Consider the following 22,036-nt stretch of genomic DNA (forward strand, 5'->3'; position numbering starts at 1 on the left):
TTATAACACGTAGCTCAATTTTCTCTTGTCTGTTTTTCCTCTTCCTGTTGCCTGCGTACAGTTAAGGAAAGCTAGTGTCTGGCAGTTGAACAGAGCCGTTGTGCGTTGGAGATGCTATTGCCAAAGGGTCTGCAACAATACAAACAGGAGCTCTGGCGACACACTTAGAATGTTTATCAAATCATAATTCTATAATCCTAATAATATGACAGGATGGTTTCTAACGTGATTAATATTTTGAACAGCACGGAACTACCGGAAACATCTCAGTTAGTGACCATGGTTGTCTAGAAACAGCATGAAAGAATACTGCAGTGACCGGTAAACAACCCACCCGCCAGCTTTCATTAACTGCACAATACATTCCGACGATGACTAAGTTTGTAGTGTTAAGTCTGTTTCTGCATAGTGTCTTCAGTGAATGTATATTCAAAACTATCATATAAGTACTTTTATTTTAGAAATTGTATCCAATATTTACGACACGTTATCTTTTTAACATCTAAACTCCAATTTTCAGGACAAAACAAAATCTATAACACAAAAAATAAAAAGAAGGTACACTGAGAATGCTGGGAATTAAATACAACTCCAACGGTGAAACACAATGAAACTTAACTAGCATACCTGCAATTAGCAGTACACTTTACCCACCTATAACGTGGTTATTGTTATGTATAACATACTTCTAAACAAACCCCAGCATCTTCATGTATTCATATACATTCTTACTGTTTTTTAAATATTTTTTTTTCTTGATGGAACCGAAACGGTTCGAAAAATTTGGAAGTTCTGAAGTTGTTAAACCGAAACTTTGTGAGATATGTATTGGATATTATTTCTATAATGACGCTTTCCAATGCGAATTCAACTCCTTTAATTATGGTTATATCAATCCTTCGTAGTTTATATGTAACATCTTCAATCAATTCAACAACGCTGCTCTACAAGTATTTAATTTTTTTTTACCAAAACGACATGGTACGTCAATAAAAAAAAAAAAAAAAAAAAGAATTTAATAGCTGACATACTTGTAAACATAATTTTAATATACGCTTACAGTAAGTAAGTAAGTAAGTAAAAAAAAAAAAAAAAAAAAAACTATTGTTTATACAATTCAATAATATTCCTTACAACAAAACCAAAATCCACATTTTGCAGTATACGCTAACACTTCTATCAAACGATAACCATTAAATCACTTTCCACATAGACTTCTGAACTGTGCTTAAATTATACTCAAGACCTGATTATGAAATCTTTTACGAAATCTACTGATCAACTTATTTTCACACAAAATAATATATACATTTAAAAAACACTCCTGAAGAAAAATCATTCCGAATTAACTCAGAAATACATCAAAACACACACACACACAAAAAAGTCGTGTATATTTACCGTACACATCGAACGCAAATCAAAAGTTTTCTTTGTTACTGAATCCCTGATAAAACATCGTCAGTCTATTTCTATTTATTGGAAAACATCTAGAAATCGGGTACTAAATAACTGGACAAGATCAAAACATACACTGGAAAACTTTCAGATTCTTTTTTTTAAGTATAATTTACAAAATAAATTAACTACATCATCATTTAATACAAGAATGTTACCTCACATCACTTCTAATATGTTAGCCTTTTTTAAACCAGTTCACAAAAAGTTGCTGGTGCAACTACTGTAACAACCATAATGTAGATCCAAAACTGAACAGATGTTAGCATACTTAAATACACGATGATGAAAACCAACATAATTTTCGAAGCAACTAGATATTCCAAATACAATCTAATCTGAAGTGTTTAAAAAATGACCACAGATGGAATTTTGTACGTCAATGCTTGTTTCTAACACATTATTAACTATTAAAATAATTATACCTATATTAAAGTAACTATACTAAAAAAAAAAAAAAAAAAAAAAAAAATGTGCAGTTTAACATCAATTACGTTTACCTAATACGAATACTGTATCATTATTCGTAACCTTCAGCTTTCGTTTAACACAAGAATAGGGTACTAATAAAAGGTGGTTTTTCGGAAGTGAATAAAACAGATGTTTACTACCTTACAAAGAGTTCATATATGCCAGTAACGGCATGAATAAAAGTGGAGGAAAAAAAAAGGGACAAATAATATATTTTTCAATTCCCGGCGTAACAGAAGCAACATAGATCATAGTTACGGTTGCCAGATCTTATGTTCTTCCCGCAAGTTTTACGTTATACGTTTTTATTTCCCCGTGAAACGATTTCTTCCGTTTTATTAAATAAATAAACGATGACAGTCTCGGACACTTATAATGCTTTTATTAGTTAGTGAGAAAAAATATACTTTTCTTCACGCACTATTAACAACGCAACCGAAGAATTTAACTCAGAACTGAAAAACTAACAAGTTCCGTTTTTATTTCTTATCAAACTGGCATCCCAAGCTTATGTTTAAGAATAATTCGCTTTTAGTACCATAGCCTTTGTCTGCCAACGCCGTTTCGATCATGTCATATCCGACTATCCTGATGTCGGAAGCTACTGTGAACTAATCACAGCAGAACTCAACTGGAACGCATAAGAGACGCGAAGGCTTCAATTAAAATACAATTAAAAGGCAATAAAGATTTGTGTGATATTCTTGGTTGGATCTGAGTTTAGTGTAACTTTCAGCACCAAGACTACATGAGACGAAGACAGGGACTCGAACCACACGAGCTACCATCGGCAATATAACATATTTTTTTGTGTTTTATGGGTTCCAATTACTTTTAATGACACTCCGAATGTGTGTTTATCCCTTTTAGGATTTCCAATTTTTGACGTAAATTTTAGTCAAACAGCTACTGCTTCCTTATTATTTATCGTAGGATCATGGTTTTTTTTTCAGAATGGAGCATTCTTTTCAACAGTACCATTCATTCACTTGTCCGTATTATACACCAGAAACGGGAAAATCGGTGAAATTTGTTTTTTTTTTTTCAAAAAAGAAATTCAAAATTTTTGCACCCCTCTGGCCTGGGCCTGGGTTTACGTAGGGATTTGAAAATTTCTTGAAAAATACGTAGTTAGGTACAAATGTATATGCAAAATTTCAATTTTGCATCTTGAAAACAAAGGGCGACATTTTTTTTGAAAGTATGAAGATGTGCCATATATATATATATATATATATATATATATATATATATATATATATATATAATAAAAATTTATTGAGTCATTAGTATTTGGCCTCAACTCATGGTTTAAACGCCATTTTCTTCAGTATGACGCGACCTTTCCAACGATTCCACTCGCGTCCGTATCACATATCAGAACCGGAAAATTCGGGAAAAACCGGATTTGTTTTTTAAAAAAAATCACCCCCTCAGAAGGGTTGCGCTCCTCGGGCCCGGGTTCACGTGCGGATCTAAAAATATTTAAAAAATGAGAAATACTCAAAGGTGCACACAATCCGTACGCAAAATTTTAATTTGATATCTTGAAAACTAAGGGAATGATTTTTTTAAAAAAAATTACCTTAATAAAAGTCAGGCCCCTCCGTCCCGATTTGGCGCCGCCAAGTGACCATCCGGTTCCAAAACGCATCTGGGGTGTTCTTTGGTTTATGCTTGACTTGACCAATAATAATAATAATAAATCCGGCTTAAATACCTGTTATAGGACCTAAACAAGCAGTTAAAGACAATACTATGCTAGGGTAACAAAAGTTAAAAATAAATCCTTAATTCTGAATATCACGTATCTTCTGTTTCCCTTCCTACAAATCGAAAAATTTTCTTTTTCTCTGAAAATCAAGCAACTCTAATCATAGTAAATCTGAATCGAGACTTGACTTTTAATTGTAAAAAAATATTTTCTTTATCCTTTCAGTTATCAAACCCATTCTGAAGCGTAAAGCCATTGGAACCGCACCAATTATAAGAAATACGAACATTTTGCAGAGTTTACTGTAAAACATTCATAGCTCAGATCCAAACTTGTCTAGAACAGGAGACGCTGAGTAGAAGGAACATCAAAGATGGATGTAGAAGGGAAAAACTAAGGGGCAGCCAGAACCCAGACTATGATAGGTATATCGTAAGTGTACTATAAACTTCCAAAAATACATAAATAATAATTTAAATTATACTTTTCACTCAAAAAAAAACTGGGAGTATAGGCCACCCCAGCCCCAGGCTAGATCCGCCATTGACAAAGGTTCAGAAAATTCATCACTTAAGCTCACTTAGTGAACAATACCCTCAGAAGCGGGAAGGAAAATGAACCTAATTATGGTTCTTTTGTCCTAGTCCGCACTAAGTTATAAAATTCCCATTTTGATACGTATATTCTATTAGGAACAGGCCGTGTGCGTGGATTTTCTCGGGGTTCTCCCGTTTCCTCCCACTTTCTTCATTCCACCATTTCATTCATTTCTCATAATCACGGTCTCCTTTAGCCTAACCGGCACCACCGTGGGACGTAAAACTCAAAGATTTCATTTCATTTCTATTAGGAACAGCAGTGTTCAAGCCTAAGATGCGTACAGTTCTTCTATGTACGAACACTTGGTCATATGTCATATATACTAGTACCCAAACAATAATGTAGTATGACAAAAATTTATTTTTGTATTGTATGTTATTTTGTAAATACTCGTATTTTAAGTTTGAAAATAAAGAGCGATCATTTGCTGATGCTGCAGGTCAATCACATAACCTGTCTGCTAACGAGAAAGTTTAAACATTTACATTTAAATTCTTTACAGGCTACGAGGTCTGACCTATGCCTAAGGCCCGAGCTATGACCTTGAAAGTGTAGGAAAAACATTAGTGATCAGGAAGGTGGCAACGGAGAGAGAGGAGACCTTTTTCGTCAAGTTTCTAACGAACGCGGATCCTAACGTTCAAAATAAGAACAATTTAACAATGAATGCTAACACTCAATGTAATTGATATATTTATGAAGGCTCAATGCCATCCATATCTTCTATTTAATCATTTTCATCTTCTGTTCCTTCTTTGCTTTCTTCTCGAAATTCTAAGTATCGGATTACTTTCTGTAAACATCAAGTACTTCCAATAAAATTAATCTTTTCTCGAAGTACTTGCAACAATACTTTTACGGAAGGTCAATGATTGTGAACAAGTCCGACGAATAATACACGTCAAAATCATCCAGTACGGTTTTTGTTTTTCTTTGTGCTCGTTTCTTATTCTCGTTCGTATTACTTTGACTTTTTCCCAGTCATTCAAAACACGTTTTAATGTACTTAGTGAAATACCAGTAACTCTAGCCGCTTATGTACCGGTACCTGTTTCCATTGCTTGGTTTTTAACTATCAGCCTCTCTCTTCATAAAATCATTAAAAAAAAAAAAAAAAAAAAAAAAAAAAAAAAAAAAACTCAGTTTTGGCTGTGAATCTTCTTATCCTTCATGTGATAAAAAGGAAGCAAATCAGCACACAACACAAATTAGAACAGCATAAAACTACACAAAACGCTATCGCACTCCACGAAACAAACGCTGTTTAGTTCGACCACTTGTTAGTGTGACCTTGAAGACCTTGCTCCCCCCTATCTAGTTCCATAAATAAGCATTCCTGAAGGGAGGATACAAAAGGACCATTTTGTTTTATCAAAGAAGATGACAAACTTTACTGAATGAGGAGAAAAGAAGTTGACAGGTCTGTAGAATACAGGGATTAAATATATTCAGCACCGTCCCAGAATTATGCACAGACGCTAAGGAAGACGGAATGATGATAATGAATTAAATAATTGAATGAAGAAAATGGGACGAAACGGTAGAACCTCAAGAACACCCATGCATACAGTGTTTGTCCATCACCACTTGGCGCGACCTGGGACTGAAGCACAGACGCCATATACTCCAACCATGAGCTCTCTACCACTGAGCCACCTCAGCTCAAAATATAGATCGTGTCATGTGATGGGAATTTTTACTTATTATATATTAACTTCCGCTCATCATGCATTAAAAAAGAGTAAAAATAACCATAGATCCACCTAGTACATTTGAACATTAAAACAAATGAATGTTAAATACTAGGACAGATGAATATAAAGGATCAGATAGTTTTAAATGAATGCGAGAAAAGCCTGGGAATGGATTCAAAGCACCAGTAATGCGCGACATTGCCAAGTTCTAGTTACGCTCGTGCCAGTCAGCAACACTACTGGTAACATCAGTATCTTTTAACCGTGTTGACTGGAGGCCTCAAGGTCATAGCTCATGCTATTTCTTTTGGCCTTTACGTACAAGACATTCCTTCATCTCGGAAATGAGTCTCAATAGTCACACTTTGTTCGAGTGGGACAATTACGCCCCCTCCCTACAAGTAACGTAACCTTTGCCAATTAAGCGAAAGACAAGCACCAAACTATCGTTTTAGGAAAAGGGCATTCGTGGACCGATCTATTTAAAATTAGTTAGCCTATTTAAAATTGTGATACGAGAAATATATCTCCGACTACAAAGTTAGTGATGAGTAGATGAGTACAATCCTCTATTTTGACTTGTACTAATAGATTAGTGAATAAGTCCGACTCTATAGCTCGTTGATTCTCTCATCAAAACAGCTCTTCTATTACGTTGTTTAGAACACCAAGAGACCTCAGGACCAGATTTGCAAGCGTAGCCTCATCTAATATTTCTTTTTTATTTACGTTTCTCAATTTATGCTCACAACATTTTCTATGATACTAATTTTGGTAACTTAAATATATCAGAGCGAACATATCCAATTGCCTCCATATTATGAGTAAATAGCGTAAATTATCCAAGCTGCGAATAAGTATGTTGCAAAAATGAAATTCTTGCCATATCCCACTAACCGATAAATAATCAAATTTATGGCCTTTTTCACGGTCTAAAAATTTTCAGTTTATACGGTCAGAGAGTTTCTTAAAAATAACCTTTACTGACCACATAACGACAGTATTCCCCCACCCACCCCTTTCCCGGTGCGAGACTGAGGGTGTGGTGCAGTGGTCGGTAAGCTGAAGTGGAAATACAAATTTATTGAGGTGTGAAACCGCTTTCATGTTAAAACTTTTTTTTTAATGTAGTTCAATAACATCATCCATGGATTATGCATAATTGAAGTTGCCTTATCTTTGTAGGGTAATAATGTAGGCTGAAGTTCGTGAACACTTTTTTTATACTGCATTTTCGCTTATTGTTCACAGCTTTCTTTCTTTCTTTTTTTAAAGAAAAAAGTTCTGATAGATCTATTTTAATTGCCAAGTTCAAGATGTACAAAATTAATTTACAGAAACTATTTACATGTCCCAAAGGAAAATATTCTCCTTACGCTTTCCATTTCTAACTGTGTTCAGCAGGGATGAAAAATGAACCGGTTCTTGTGAAAACGCTCCGGACAGGTTCCTATCTTTAGCATGGGTTCTTGGTGCCTGAACCGGTTCAAAAGAGGGCAAGAACCGGTTCTTTTTCCATCCCTGGTGTTCGGATATTTTTAATTTTAATTATATCAAATTTTAAATTATACTAAATTCTTTACAATACGTTATTCAGTACGTTGGGAACATTATTAGAGCCCCCGCAAGGAGATCGAAAAATAACTCAAAGGAAGAAAAAATTGATACTAATTCGAATCAGTATCCCGACTGAGTTTTTCACTAAAGAAATGTAATAGCACCTCAAAAAGTTTAAGGTTGTTTCCTTGACTTGCCGTGCAGGAAAATTATAATGTGCTAGAACTAGAAAACACGTACCTATTTTTATGCTTTTTCTCAAAACAAATTCACACGAAAACAAATGCTTGTATACACAATATAGGTGAAATAAATACCCAACCTCAGGTACTATACTCTCAATAGGTACGAACTGAATAAAAAATTCACAAATTACGAAGTGTAAGTAAACCGAGGATCGAACGCGATCTTAAAAGAGTGATAGTTGATTGGCTGTTTCAAGTGGCTCTTCACTAGCACAGTACGCCTAAGTCCAGATTCGATTTCCATCCTTATAGCATTATCTCACCCTTCGCATTTTCAACTATATAAGTGTGTTACACGTCTTTCTATAGATACTGACAATAGTGTATTAACAATATATGGGGTGTTATGTAACTGCTACAAAAAACAGGTTTCGCGTTAAAGTTCACTCCTATCTGTTAATAAAGATGTCGTGGCAAATTATAAAATCAACCATCGAAAAACAGAGGATATACCAATACTGAAAAGAATATATATTCACCTCTTAGTTACGCACATTTATGTCAGAAATTAAGGTATCTACGCTATGTCAGAAATTAAGGTATCTACGCTATCAGAAATTACATGGAAAATGAATCAGAATTCTGGACAAATGCACACAACGAACTATTTCCACGAAACGAAAAATGTATTAACAAAATAATGCACACTATAAACTTAACCATTCAAAAGGTTACCATACAAAATACGATTATTTATTATACAGCTCTTCCGGCTAAGCAAAGATTCGAGTTTTTAAAAGACAAAATTGGAACCAATTAGATAAAATGAATATTTATAATCATTTTATCAGTTCACTTCCAACTTCAAAAAGTAAGCTTCAAATAAAATCATTTTGGGAATTATGCTCAAATCAACAAACTGCGTGCATGGTGTCGCGTTGAATCACACTTCAAGAAAAATATTTTTCGTTATGATGTTCATTTGTTACTGTATATGAATAGAAGCTGTGCGCCTGCTTATATACTTCAAATGATTTTGACTCACGTATCTACTGTTCGTGATTTGGTCTTGCTTCCAAACATACACGCTCTTAAATGAATAGTGCGTATAAATAAAGTGCGTATATCAATTTAATAGTAAAACTATTCATGGCTTTGGATTGATTGTTTTAACAAAAGAGACACTGACCAAAGCTTAAAACCCACTTTATTTTAAATTATAATTTGTGACTGTTTCGGATATCTAGCATATCCTTCTTCAGACACTATCGAAAATAAATGAAAATACAGACGTATATATAAATATTGTTATGGCAAAGTTTAAATTCTTTAACCGTCATATATATAGTCATTGTTATGAAAAAATTTAAATTCTTTTAACAGGTTAAAGAATTTAAACTTTGTCACAACAATATTTATATATATGTCTGTACTTTCATTTATTTTCGATTGTGTCTGAAGAAGGATATGCTAGATATCCGAAACAGTTACAAACTGTAATTTAAAATAAAGTGGGTTTTAAGCTTTGGTCAGTGTCTATTTTGTTAAATCAATTTAATATGTGAATTACACAAGTTACTATTCTAATCTTCGCTCAGCCTATGTAGCCTATTTTTACCTAACACTATGCTTTTGAATGTCTTTACCTTAAATTTTCCAATGTATCAGCAAACATTACATGGGGCATTCAAATGAAACCCATTTAGTGGGTACAGCGTGACCGCGTGTAAGTAAGTTGATGAGAATTTTCAATACTATGTATTACCAAGCGTACCTTTTCAGGAATAAAGACTGAAAAATAACGTTCACTATCCGAAATCCTTTCAAATAAGATCAATGTGAGGCCACATCCAATTTCTCAGTGCGGAAAGTGTCAACCTGCTGAGATATTTAGATGGATGAAGACTTTGTAGGGTCAAATACGCGTCTGCAAAATAGCTGCCATGGATTGGTCTAGGATGTTTCGTGATAGACGAAAAGAAACAACATACAAATCCCGTTTAGGCTAAACCCAATAACTGCAACGAAGGACAGCCGTGTAGCAGTGAATGATACAATTTCTCAAACACGCCAATAAGAATTCGTTCCCTCTCGAAGCAACTCAATATAAACGTTGATACTGCCCATATGATAGTGAAGCAACTTTGTTATCACAAGGTTTGATATACATGACCTCAAATTCTTTACGGAGGGAATTCGACGGTTAGTCTTACAATACGACAATTGCTTGAATGCTTATGGTGACTTCTAAGAAAGAGATACCATTCAAACAACTGTTATATATGCCTGTATGTACTGTACAAAGTTCACGTAAATAGATTGTTCTAGAGAATACCATCGAACAGATTTAGTTTGAACGACCCTAGTATGTATGCGAGGAACACATGAAAAAGATTTAGTTTGAACGACCCTAGTATGTATGCGAGGAACACATAAAAAAAAAAAAAAAACTATCATCAGCATATACCGCTGGAAAAAAAAAATTAGTCGAAACCAATCATCATTTTGATAAACCAATGACATAGACGCGAATTATTATGATTGAAATTTATTTATAATATTAAATTCTATCAATACAGCACTCTATATACGAATATATATTTTAAATGAATTATAGCTCATCATAATAGGAACATTACCATTTGCTTTAAATTCAATATTGAAATTGTAAGAAAAAGAAATTCATAACTAGAACTTTTATCGATGTGTTCACCACGTTTGGCTCGATGAACATAAGTTTTTATGTATATTAAGATCACAATTTAGTGATTTAATATTAAATTAGAACGTCAATGATTTCTCAGAGGAATAATTATTTATACGGTGTATTAACTTTTATCGAATTTCATTCGAAATTACTTTTAAAAGCTGCTAATAACCTCCAAATAGTTGATATGCTATTTCTTTCAAGTTTCATTCTGTCAAAGAAGTAAACCACTTATGCATATATGACTTAACAAAATACTGTAATGTATATGTAATTTAAAGCAGAATTAAAGAGAGTGATGTCTTTTGGGTAATGTTCTGACTACATAAACTGAATTTCAAGACCGAAAATCAATGACTGCTAGTATTTTTTTAACGCAAAATCTCCTTACCTGAACAGGCACACCTCATGTATTTCCTGAATTAACTAATCAATACGACTCCAAAACAGCCTTATTTGTTTTATACAAGTATGAATTCATTAATTAGTTTTACTGTAAGAGAAAGAGAGAGAAAAACTCTGCATCAACAAACACGCAGTATACTCTACATGTAGACGGATCTATCAAATTACTCTGCGTGTAAACTAGCATATTTGTAGCATAGCTATTTCATGTAATATTATTTCTGAAATTTGTTTTGAGAAAAAGAGAAAGAAAGAAAAAAAAAAAAAAGAAATTACAAAAGTATGACATTAGTAACAAGAGTACTCATTGTACGTTTTTCTGGTGACGCGGATATGGCACCAGCTTTTCATGCAGCATAGTCCTATATAATGAATTACGTTAAATCACAAGGACATGAAAAACAGGAAACTAAATGTAGGTCGGTGAGTCTTTTAGACTAGCACCACAAGCATCACATACATTTGCAGTCTTTTCATTAACCAATGTGCATTTAGGACATTCACGACCACCACTTGCAAGCGGCTTTTCTTCCGACCCTTTATATTTGGACTTCCCACACATTTCACAAACATCTTGTTCAGGCTGGTTCAGGTATGTACATGTAACACATTCCCATTTAGCAATATCACTGTCTCGCCGCAAGAGAGGAGGAACATAGGAATCTTGTTCACTAGGCGGTTTTTCTTGAGTAGCCACCTTTTCTTTTTTGACTTCTTTCATGTCTGCAGACCGGAGGTGGGGACTCTTTTCTTGCAGAAGACTACTTGCCTGCTGATGCTGCCGTACCGGTTTAGAATCGAGCGTAGCACCAGTCGTAGCGGCAGAAGAACTCGAGTAATCGTGCTCTTTTACCTTTTTCAGTTCGCGCGTTAAAGTTTTATTTGCTACCAGATTCGACGATATTTTCAAAGTATTCGGCTCTACAATAGTAATATTCGTTGGTGTTCTTTCACGGGAAGGACTGCTACTACTTTTGGAAGGCACATTATCATATACACTGCCACGACTTGGAACTACATCACACACGTCGGCGTGCTTCTTTTTCAAAGTCCTGGAAGCAGCGGCTAAGCGTTCTTCATTCTCTTGTTTAATTTTTTGAAGAGCTTCATTGATTTTCAGAGTTTTCTCAGCACTATTACTAGCTTTTTGGCACTCTTCCAAGACTAGAGCTTTTAGTTCTTCTTCTAAAATATCAGAATTTTTCCTCTCATGACCCTTATGAACAGTTTCTGGCTTCAATCTCTGGCTTCTTTCCTGTCCTGTGCTCTTCTGGTGGGTCAGAGTTAGATTAAGAACATCGCCTCGTTCTCCTAAATCTTTACTATAACCCTGACTCTCCAGATTACGAAACACGTACTCCCAGTTTTCCCACATATCATTATCCTGATGGTCCTTCTCCTTTAATTTATCTTTCAGATGACCTATACTGGCCTCTAGATGTTCGTCCAAAGTTTTCGCCTGATATGTATCATCAGGTATCTTATACACCGGAACTACATTTTCTTCCTTCTCTGTACTACTCTTCTTCTTCAATGTCGATGTTGACGTGGATCCTTTATTCATGCTAGTATAGTGCTTTAGATTCCGAGGTGCTGGTGGTGCAACTTTGGTTGACGTTTCAGTTGAACTTGTAGTCTCGCCATTACTATGGGGCATATCTACATCAATAAGCTGCCCCGTGGGTACACTGTGATTTCGGGGTAAGCCAGTGTCTTTAACAAAACCAGTCATTGTTTGATTTACAGTTAAGGGGGTTTGCTGGTGAACTGGATAACCGTTGGGGACAGGCATTGGAGGATACCCTGGTAAATGACCTGAAAAATTATGGTAGCCATTTGGGTAAAGCTCTTGGGCTTTTAATGTCTGCGCCCGTGCTGCAGGAGCCATAGGATTAGAGTAAGTAGGGTACATCATACCTGGTGTCATTACTGATGGGAATCGAGGCATTGTGTAAGCAGCATGGGGCATCACATATTGTGAATAATAGTAACTATGCATAGGATGGGCAAATGTACTACTAGCAGTGCAAATGGGCTCCATCACCTGATGCGGGAAAGTTGTATGGGTTGAAAATCCAGAATGATGCGTTCTAGGAGGAAACGATTCCGTATGATGTGGAGAATGATAGCTCATTTGTTCTTGATAGCAGCGTTGATGGTGACGATACTTCAACCCTTGTACAGCAGCTTGTGCATTACCAACATGGTTTTCCCGATAATCTAGAACTTCAAACCAATCACACTTGAAGCTCGTTGATACTTCTTCCCAAATGGCTTTTATGATCTGAAATATATCATAGAAATATATTAACCAAATATATGTTTAAATTGCGTGTAGTGATATTTAAGAAAGAAAAAAAAGTTAAAGGCTTACCTCTCTTTCTAAAGATTTATACCCACATTTCTAACACTAAACAGGAGTATAGCAAATCTGAGATGACAAATAATAATATAAAGCTTTTCTTTTTTTTATTTTTAAATCCAACGTTTCAGCTTTGAGACAAACGATGGTGATGCCAATGAACGAAATAGTGAAATGAGAGAAAACGCAAGAACCCCGAGAAAACCCACGCAACGGTGTTTGCCAGGCAAAAGCCCACTATGCGCGAGCTGGGATCAAACTAGGAACCCCACAGGTGAGCGCTGTACCACTTAACCACCACTATCCCCTAAGAAAGCTACGAAATATGAAACATCAAACGTCTTGGTATTTCTTCCTGATAAGTTTGTCCCTTCCTGATGTTTTAACAGATATTTTAAGCTGTCGATTTGAGGGATCAGTATTTATAAACTTCGTATTTCATGTTACCATAGGTCCGTTTGAACTTTTGAAAAAATCAGCCTGTTTTAAAGTTTTGTGTAAAGTCTTCCATACAATGAAGATGAAGTAAAATTGAAGGGTAAGGGGGAAAAAGAAGGAATGTCACAAAACTGCATTTTCGAGGAAACGGTGTTTTAATACTGAAAACCGCGTAAAAAGAATAGGCTTAGTTCAATTTTTGCCCCTTTTTACATGGACATTTCTCCATCTACGCATGCATGGTATATACAGTCAAATAGTACCAAGAGTCACCAACAGAAAGGACAAAGCACCCGATAAAGCACATACATAGACATTCCTTGTTTTTTCCCCTTACCCTTCAATTGTAAATGAAAATTTCCTCCTCTGAACTTTCACTTTACTTTCAAATTTTACGCTGTCCTTTTCACCTACAGGGGCCAAAGAGTAACACTAAAGGTATGTTCTCGTACATGTAAATTCATCTTATAATCGTATTCACTTTTGGAATACTTAAATGTCGCCTTTAACTACAAGCAACAGCAAGAAGCAGAAAATTTTCCTGGATGTCCGTAATATGGAAAGTTACTTCTTGCGCATGGCTGAGTTTCTTTCAGCACCCAACACTTGCATTATCTTCTTTCTAAGTTATGGATTTCTCGTACCTTTTGATAATACAAAATCCCTATATCCTCTTCATATTGTTAGAGTTTTGAAGTAAGTCAGAAATACAAACCTTTTCTATAAGGAACACAAAAATTACATGTACCTCTTCGTAGACAAGTGCTTATGTATTATGCTTTCTGAATGAGTGGTTTTGGATTCAATTCCCGGCAGGGTGCCTACGTCAGATACAAACCCAAGCAGTGGATCGGATTACATTTTAAGTACTAACGAGGGAAGAGTGTAATGTCATTCAGAAATAACTACACCAAAATTGGTGTATGAGTAGGTAATCGGAATAGAAAAGAGCAGGTAATGGGAATGGAAGCATTCGTTTCGCAGGTGTTCGGAATCTGAAATAATGGGCCCTACAATTCAGAAGAATGGCCTGTCAATCCGGTATTGATGGAACGGAGCCTTTGCTCGCTGTTGCGGCCAATGCAGAAGATGATAAATAAAGTAGAATGAAAGCAGAAAAGATGAGCTGAATAGAAAATGCGCCAATGTCCGCCCTCAGTCCCACCAGGCGAGTGCCGGGACACTAAATCTATCAACTGCCCTTCCCATTACCCATTGGGTATGCATCACTAGTTAGCCTAATGAAATGATGTTAACATAATAAAGAAAATATATACCCAAAAATAAATCAATGTAGAAGACGAAGCTCGAATTGTACTTTTCGAACAGGTCAATGGAACGTTGATTCTTACTCATGGAGTAAGGAGGAATAAGCAGATCTCAAAGAGCAGACTTGTGCACAGTTTGTGATGTCAGACTTTCAACGCCTGCTGCGGAACTACTGCTTATAAACAAAACAGTTCAGAGAACAGTATTGGTGTTTAAGGGATAGGTTTTGTTACGAGGCTGTTTCTATCCAATACATTTTGCTGCTTTCTAGTGGTGAGCAGATCAAATTCAAACATTTACTTTATCCTTTGCGTTAACATAGTTGTGTTAATGAACAGTCAAACGGTTATTTTTGTCATGGCGATCCACAGTCGTTCCCATTTTAAACATCAGTAATCCCGAAATATACATTTAAATTCCCCTCACAAACACACAATACTTTAATTTTGGTGGGCGCCACATCATAGATATCAAAAACTCGTACAAATGAAATCAGTTAATATTGGTGGGTTCAAATATTTAATACTTGCGTACTGACAGCATCTTATAGTGTGAAGAAATACAGCAACTTCATTTCGACCCCTTCCCTGGAAAACTTCTGCGATGCCCATGATTAATTTCTGTATATATTCTCTCTATATTCTTAATATAATTTCATTAAGCTAACTAGTGATGCATACCCAATGGGTAATGGGAAGGGTAGTTGATAGATTTAATATCTCGCCATTCGCCTGGTGGGACTGAGGGCGGACAATGGTGCATTTTCTGTTCAGCTAATCTTTCTGTTTTCATTCTACTTTATTTAACTTCTGCATTGGCCGCAACAGTGAGCAAAGGCTCCGTCCCATCAATATCTGATTGACAGGCCATACTTCTTCTGAACTGTAGGGCTTCTTATTTCTGATTCCGAAGGCCTGCGGAACGAATGTTTCCACGCGTTTTTTTCTATTTCGATTACCTACTCCTACACCAAATTTGGTGCAATTATCTCTGAGTGACATCACGCCCTTCCCTCGTAAGTCCCGTTCAACTTAGACTTGGTGTTGAAACGGGACATCAAACTCCGATAAGCAATGAATCAACTTAATTTTGATAAACTCCTTTGCATATTTCTTTTACAATAAACTTCAGAATTTTAAATATTTTGACACACAGCCTGAAATGTCATCATCTATAGGGCATCTTTAAAGCAGAATATTTCACTAATTAAACCAGTTACTGGAGTACAAGACACATTTCATACCGTTAATACATATGCAGCGGAGTTATGGGTAATGACAAAACGGCAAGCAAGTTTCAGGTATCGGAGAAGAAATTCCTACGAACGATTTTGGGAAAGACAAGAATGGATAAGATAAAAAATGATGTAATACGGAAAGAGCTTGAGTAGAAAAGCTTAAGAGAATGAATACAGAAATCCAAATTACGATGTTTTGGACACCTCAGAACAATGGGGAGTAGCAGAGTACCAAGGATCGTGGAAAATGACAGAAAAACGACGAGGAGGAAGACTGAGAACAAGGTGGAAACACTAGGTTGTAAGAGTTATACAAGTGAGAGCGGTGACGTCACACCACGTGGAACAATAGAAGAGAAAAATACCTTGTGAATAACCAGACACGGCGGGACGCAGGAACGGGAAAGGCTGAGTGAATGAGTGAAGGATATATACAATTTTTGTGGTGTTGCATTTCTTCAGAACATAAATGTTGAAAATAGCCACCTTCCGCTCCAATACATCGTCGACAATGTCGTAGAATTTAGAGACATACCAATGGTACAGCACCATAGGCCTGCTCAATTTGCAATCTCAGATATTCCATTATTGGTGGTTTTATGGCGTACATCATGCTCCTTACAGTTTCCTCAGCAAAGAAGTCTACAGAGTTAAATTGGAAATCGAGACGGATATTGCGAAGCATTTTCTTTTTGTCCTATCCATATTCAGGAAATGTGTGATCAAGAAAATCCCTCACATCACTATGAAAGTGGGTGTTGAAGGTAGTGGCAATCTTAATCGTCGAAAGACATTTATCCCTTTAAAGTACGCAACACTATATATATAGATTGAACACCTCTTTGCTTTAATTAGTGAGGCTTTTTTTTTTTTTTTTTTTTTTATAAAGAGTGTAAACATTAATTCGAGACAATCTCTTAAGTAATTATAGGATTTAACGTACGAATGACATTTGTGCAAGGCTTCGAAGCATTATATAAATGAATACACTGCAATTCGTCTTTTTTGTGGATGAAAGTTTGAATTTCAAATAATGGTTTGTGGTGGTGGTACAAATATATAATCTTGAAATCCCACTTTTATGCCCTTGAAACTAAAGGAGAGGGATGAGTGAGGCAAGTGAATGATAATGGAAGAATTGGTGGAATGACAATGAAAGAGGAAACGAGAGTACACCGAGGAAACTCAGACACGATGTTATCTATCAAAAAATTACTTGGCCGGGGATCGAACCAGAAACCTCATGCTCCAGAGGTAAGTGTTCTACCTTTAAGCCACCCTGCTCCTGAGTATATAATCCAGTTTATATAAAGGGTCGAACTTGAGAAGCACCCTTACGTATAGCCCGAAAACAAATTTTTGGAATACTTATAAGAGTTGAACAATATCTAAAATTTAATTGTAATGTATATATATTTTCATTTCAAAAATACGACTGACGACGCTCAATCTACCGAGAATTCAGTGTTCCACTAAACATCAAACGCACAATAATTATCAGGTTTAACGAGAGCACAGCACAACAAGAATATTTAGATAATTATATTACAACATTTCAAATTAATTAGATATAAAAATACATTAAAATAAAATGTAAAATATATCATTTTTAAGAAGGTCACACAATAACATAAAAGCAATGATAGTATTAAATAAAAATGAGATAATTAAATGTCATACTGACACTGGAACATAATTTAGAAGATAACAAGTTGGTTCTACAATATGTAACTACGGTTTCGATGCTGTAATGATATCTCTATGGAATAAAGAATACCAACCGGTAAGACCTACGAAAGTACTAATAATATGGCAATGTAAGGCTGTTAGAATAAATCAAATGGAAAATATGAGATTATCACTCAAAAACATGTATTATTTTAAACTGTTATAAATGTAACAATTGATTTGAAGAACCCGATCTCCTTGTCGGTTGCTGTTGTGGATACAGAGGTTCGAATCTCCGCCAGTCCACTGTTCAGTGTAATTACATCGTTGTATTGTTCTTTCAGATACCAAGAGCAATTCAAAATAGAAAAATATAAAAACCAGGGTTGGCAAAAACCATGGTTTTTATTGAAAAAAAAAACTTTTTTGGGGGGAGTTTAAACCCGGTTTTTTAAAACCCGGGGGTTTAAATAATTTGCTCTATGTATTTATATCACACATAGACAGAAATAAGTTTGTTTCGCCTTGGTGTTATTATGCAACAACCGGGTTATGCTGAAAGGGGTCACATAAGCTTAAAGCGGAATCCAAACCGCTTCTCGGCTTACATCCGAGAGAAATTGTCCTTCATTTGAACTCGAAACCGGTACTAATTGGTCACAAACGCGATATGTCTGCCGACTTACTCGCGAAGGACTCCTGATGAAAATACGTTATGCTGATCTTTACATACTTGTTAATAAATATAACTGTCAAAGAGTCATTTCAGAAGAAAAAAAGATAAGCAGTTGCATAAGTGAAACCGTTATACAGAATTACATATGGACTATTTCAAAATACTGCAAAGTACAGATGAACTAATTTAGTCCAAGTGGGTTCACTGCGACTTTTATTAGTGCAAGTTAAAGAAATACAACGACTTAATTTGCATATCAGTAAGAAAAGTGAATAAAGATACGAATTATTTGAGTCCACTTTGGCTCTGATCTATTTATACATAAATAGTTACAAAAGATACTTCTGATTTCAATAAATACCTCTTGTGGGGTTTGTGTGATCCCCCACCCCACCCCCCAAAAAACTACGGTATTTCGATGTATTTTGTCAATAGTAAACATTATTAAAATTTAGAATTTCTTTGATTGCAACTGCATAACAATAATAACAAACTAAAAAAAAAAAAAATATATATATATATATATATATATATATATATATATATTACAAAAGAAACATTCATAAGTTTATTAAAAAAAAGTTACTTTTGTAGTATAATCTCTTTGAGTAATGAATGAGGAATTGAGGTTTGAATATAATACGAATAATATACGGCAGTGAAACGTGATAACCCATAAATGAGTGTTTAAGATTTTACGAAAACTTACACTTTCATGAACTTCTTTCGTTTTTTGGTTTAAACTTTTTTTTTTTTTTTTTTTTTTTAAAGAAAAACCAGCTGGTTTAAACCAGCCAACCCTGATGAAAGCAGAAAAATATACATACATATCACAAAATTAATTTTATTTCAGAGAAACTCGATTAAATGACTGATTCTCTGCATATGGTGCCTTCCTGCTAAGTGAAAAACACTGCTTAATTTATTCCGCAATTACCAATAATTACAAATTAAAAGTTTCAGCCAAGTTTTAGGATTCTGTATAGACTTCTGAGGCTAACACTCACTTAGGCAAATAATAGAAAGGGTATGTAGAGATAAGATTCCTGTAAAGTTTACAAATTATTAGGGGAAAGGTTTGCAGAGAGAACGTGTAATTTTTTCGAGTTTTAATATCAGTTCCCTTACTAAGGAACTACTTTTATATAGAGAGAAATAAAATTTTATTTTCACTCTTTTTTTTCCGTTTTCCTTAAAAAAAAAAAAAAAAGTTTCTATTCGACGTAGCTGAAAACCCTCCATCCATCGTCCGTCGATTGCTTAGGAGATAACTGTTTCGGTAAGATAAAAGATCCACCCTGACTATGGTGAAACTGCTTTAGAACATTAGCACAAATCACGTCCAAAATATTTTTATCAACAGAGACGAAGATGGCGTATTAAAATGAACTTCAGAATAGGATAACTTTACAAGATTTTAGACAAGTGCCACCATGTGCAAAAACTGTCACGTATCCTATAAAATATGCTTTATCGAACATATATATAGATTTTCGAAATGCTTGATCTCAATAGGACGAAGCAATACTGACAAATTTATTCTCAATATTTTTGTTCAATAATAGCATAAAATAATTAATAATGATCCAATAATAGCATTAAATACTTAAAATAATTAGTAATTAAATTAGCAAAATACTTAAATATAGGCCACCTTTCTTCAACTGTCAACACCGTTACAAGGGAATTCGTACTTCTGAACGCTGAACCTAAAAATTTCACTCCGAAAAACAGGGCTATCGTGGATTTACACCCACGCACAAACATTTTCTCAGATCTTATAAATATTACATCTAACATTTGTTTCTAAACATTGATTTACATATATATTTAGCAAACAAGGGAAATCTTCAATGGAAATACGCGAACAGCCAACTTCTTTAACAGTTTCCCTACGTAAACCAGCAAATGAGCTCTTTTTAGTTAAGTACTTAAAAAGAATTGCAGGTTTGAATCTGTACCGGGGAAAAATGCTTTTTGTAAGTAAAAGTATGAAATAAAGAAAAAAAAAGTCTGATTCCAACACGCCAGATAAATCAGAAAAAAATACAATATTGAAACAATGAGTATTACAAAATTTCATTATCTTATTCACGGCGTTTATTAGAAAATTTTAATAAATTCACAATTAAAAGAGATCAAATGAACGATAATAAATACAATTAATCTATGATTTAGTAATAAATAGAATTTGAAAAAATAAAACATAAAATAAAACCAACTCATAAAATATAGCACGGAAAGGGAAGTATTAAAGAGAAAGCAAAGCAACAGCAGCACTGTAAGAAATAAATAGGTAGTTTATCGAATGTAAAAAATGAAAATGATGAATTCCTTACCTGACACTCAACATATGCCACTAACGAATCTTTGGACACAGTGGATACTTTATCTGGATCTATGGGACCATCTAACACCATCCGAGCTTGGCCAACATGTTTATATCCCATTAGTTCAAACATTAATTCAGCTCCAACCAAATTTGCTTCTATTTCATGTTTGTAAAATCCACAGTACAGCTAAAATAATAATAATAATAATAATAATAATAATAATAATAATAATAATAATAATAATAATAATAATAATAATAATAATAAGAAGAAGAAGAAGAAGAAGAAGTGGCAGCTATACGATGTACATAAAGATTATCACACATTTACGATTCATACAAACTTTAATTAATTTGGTGCTAATAGCGTTTTAGATAAATGTCTCTAATGTCTTAAAGAACGAACAGAATCTTACATAAGTTCGAATTGAAATGAAACTTTCAGTTTAACATCTTGTAGGTATGCTCTATAGGCTGAGGGAGACCGATGATTAACCTAAATATATATATATATATATATATATGTAAATAAAAGTCACTTATGTTTGTGACTTCGTGTCCCTTGAACTGCCCGAACGATCTTGATCAAATTTTCCACATAAATTAAAAATGAAGTGAAATCTTTAAGTTTTACGTCCCACGTTTATGCCGGTTAGGCTAAAGAAGACGGTGATGATGAGAAATGAATGAAATGGTGGAATAAAGAAAGGGTGGAAACGGGAGAACCCCGAGAAAACCCACGAGCACGGTGTTTGTCCACCACAAAGTCCACACGGCGCGAGCTGGGATCGAACCAGGGACCCCAAGCACCGGAGGTGAAACATCTACCACTGAGCCACCGCGTCCCCTCCACATAAATGAAGTTCGGGCCTGGGATGGTTTTTATCATTTCACTTTGCAACGTAGGGGAGGTGGTAGATATATAAAGATGATCGATATTAGTGTTGAATCTATAGTTTTAAGGGTCGCTTAGATGAACAGTGACACTTCCGATGCCGATCAAATCCAAATTCAACCCTTTATGTCTAAAATGAAACGTATTCTTCCCGTGCGAAGAACTGGTATGCTGCTAGTAAATTATTTTAAAAAAAGAGTAAAAGTCAAAACAGTGGAAGGAAACATTTTGGTTGCTTGGTTGGATTATAGCGCCTCTTTTCAGCACCGTGTCAATATGAGACGAAGACCAACAGTTTAAGGTGAAATCCGAATCACTGTAATACGTTCAAATTTCAAAACTCTCCCTTGGAAGTCGAATCTGAGACC

The 22,036-nt window shown here is 34.9% G+C and overlaps 1 protein-coding gene across 1 annotated transcript in view; it reads right to left on the reverse strand.

The window, feature by feature from the left end:
- Positions 1 to 7,193: 7,193 nt before the first annotated feature.
- Positions 7,194 to 22,036, reverse strand: part of tamo (PUB and ZnF_RBZ domain-containing protein tamozhennic) — a 42,626-nt gene continuing 27,783 nt past the window's right edge. Inside the window, exons 4-5 of the mRNA XM_081757117.1 lie at positions 20,781 to 20,960; positions 7,194 to 13,075 (exon numbers count right to left, since the gene is read on the reverse strand). Of these exons, the coding sequence (XP_081613243.1) occupies positions 11,201 to 13,075; positions 20,781 to 20,960 (2,055 nt within the window). The 3' untranslated portion in view covers positions 7,194 to 11,200. The remainder of the gene's footprint in view (positions 13,076 to 20,780; positions 20,961 to 22,036) is intronic.

The sequence above is a fragment of the Thermobia domestica genome, chromosome 1 (genome assembly GCF_964235325.1).
Source record: "Thermobia domestica chromosome 1, izTheDome1.hap1.1, whole genome shotgun sequence".
NCBI classification, from domain to species: domain Eukaryota; kingdom Metazoa; phylum Arthropoda; class Insecta; order Zygentoma; family Lepismatidae; genus Thermobia; species Thermobia domestica.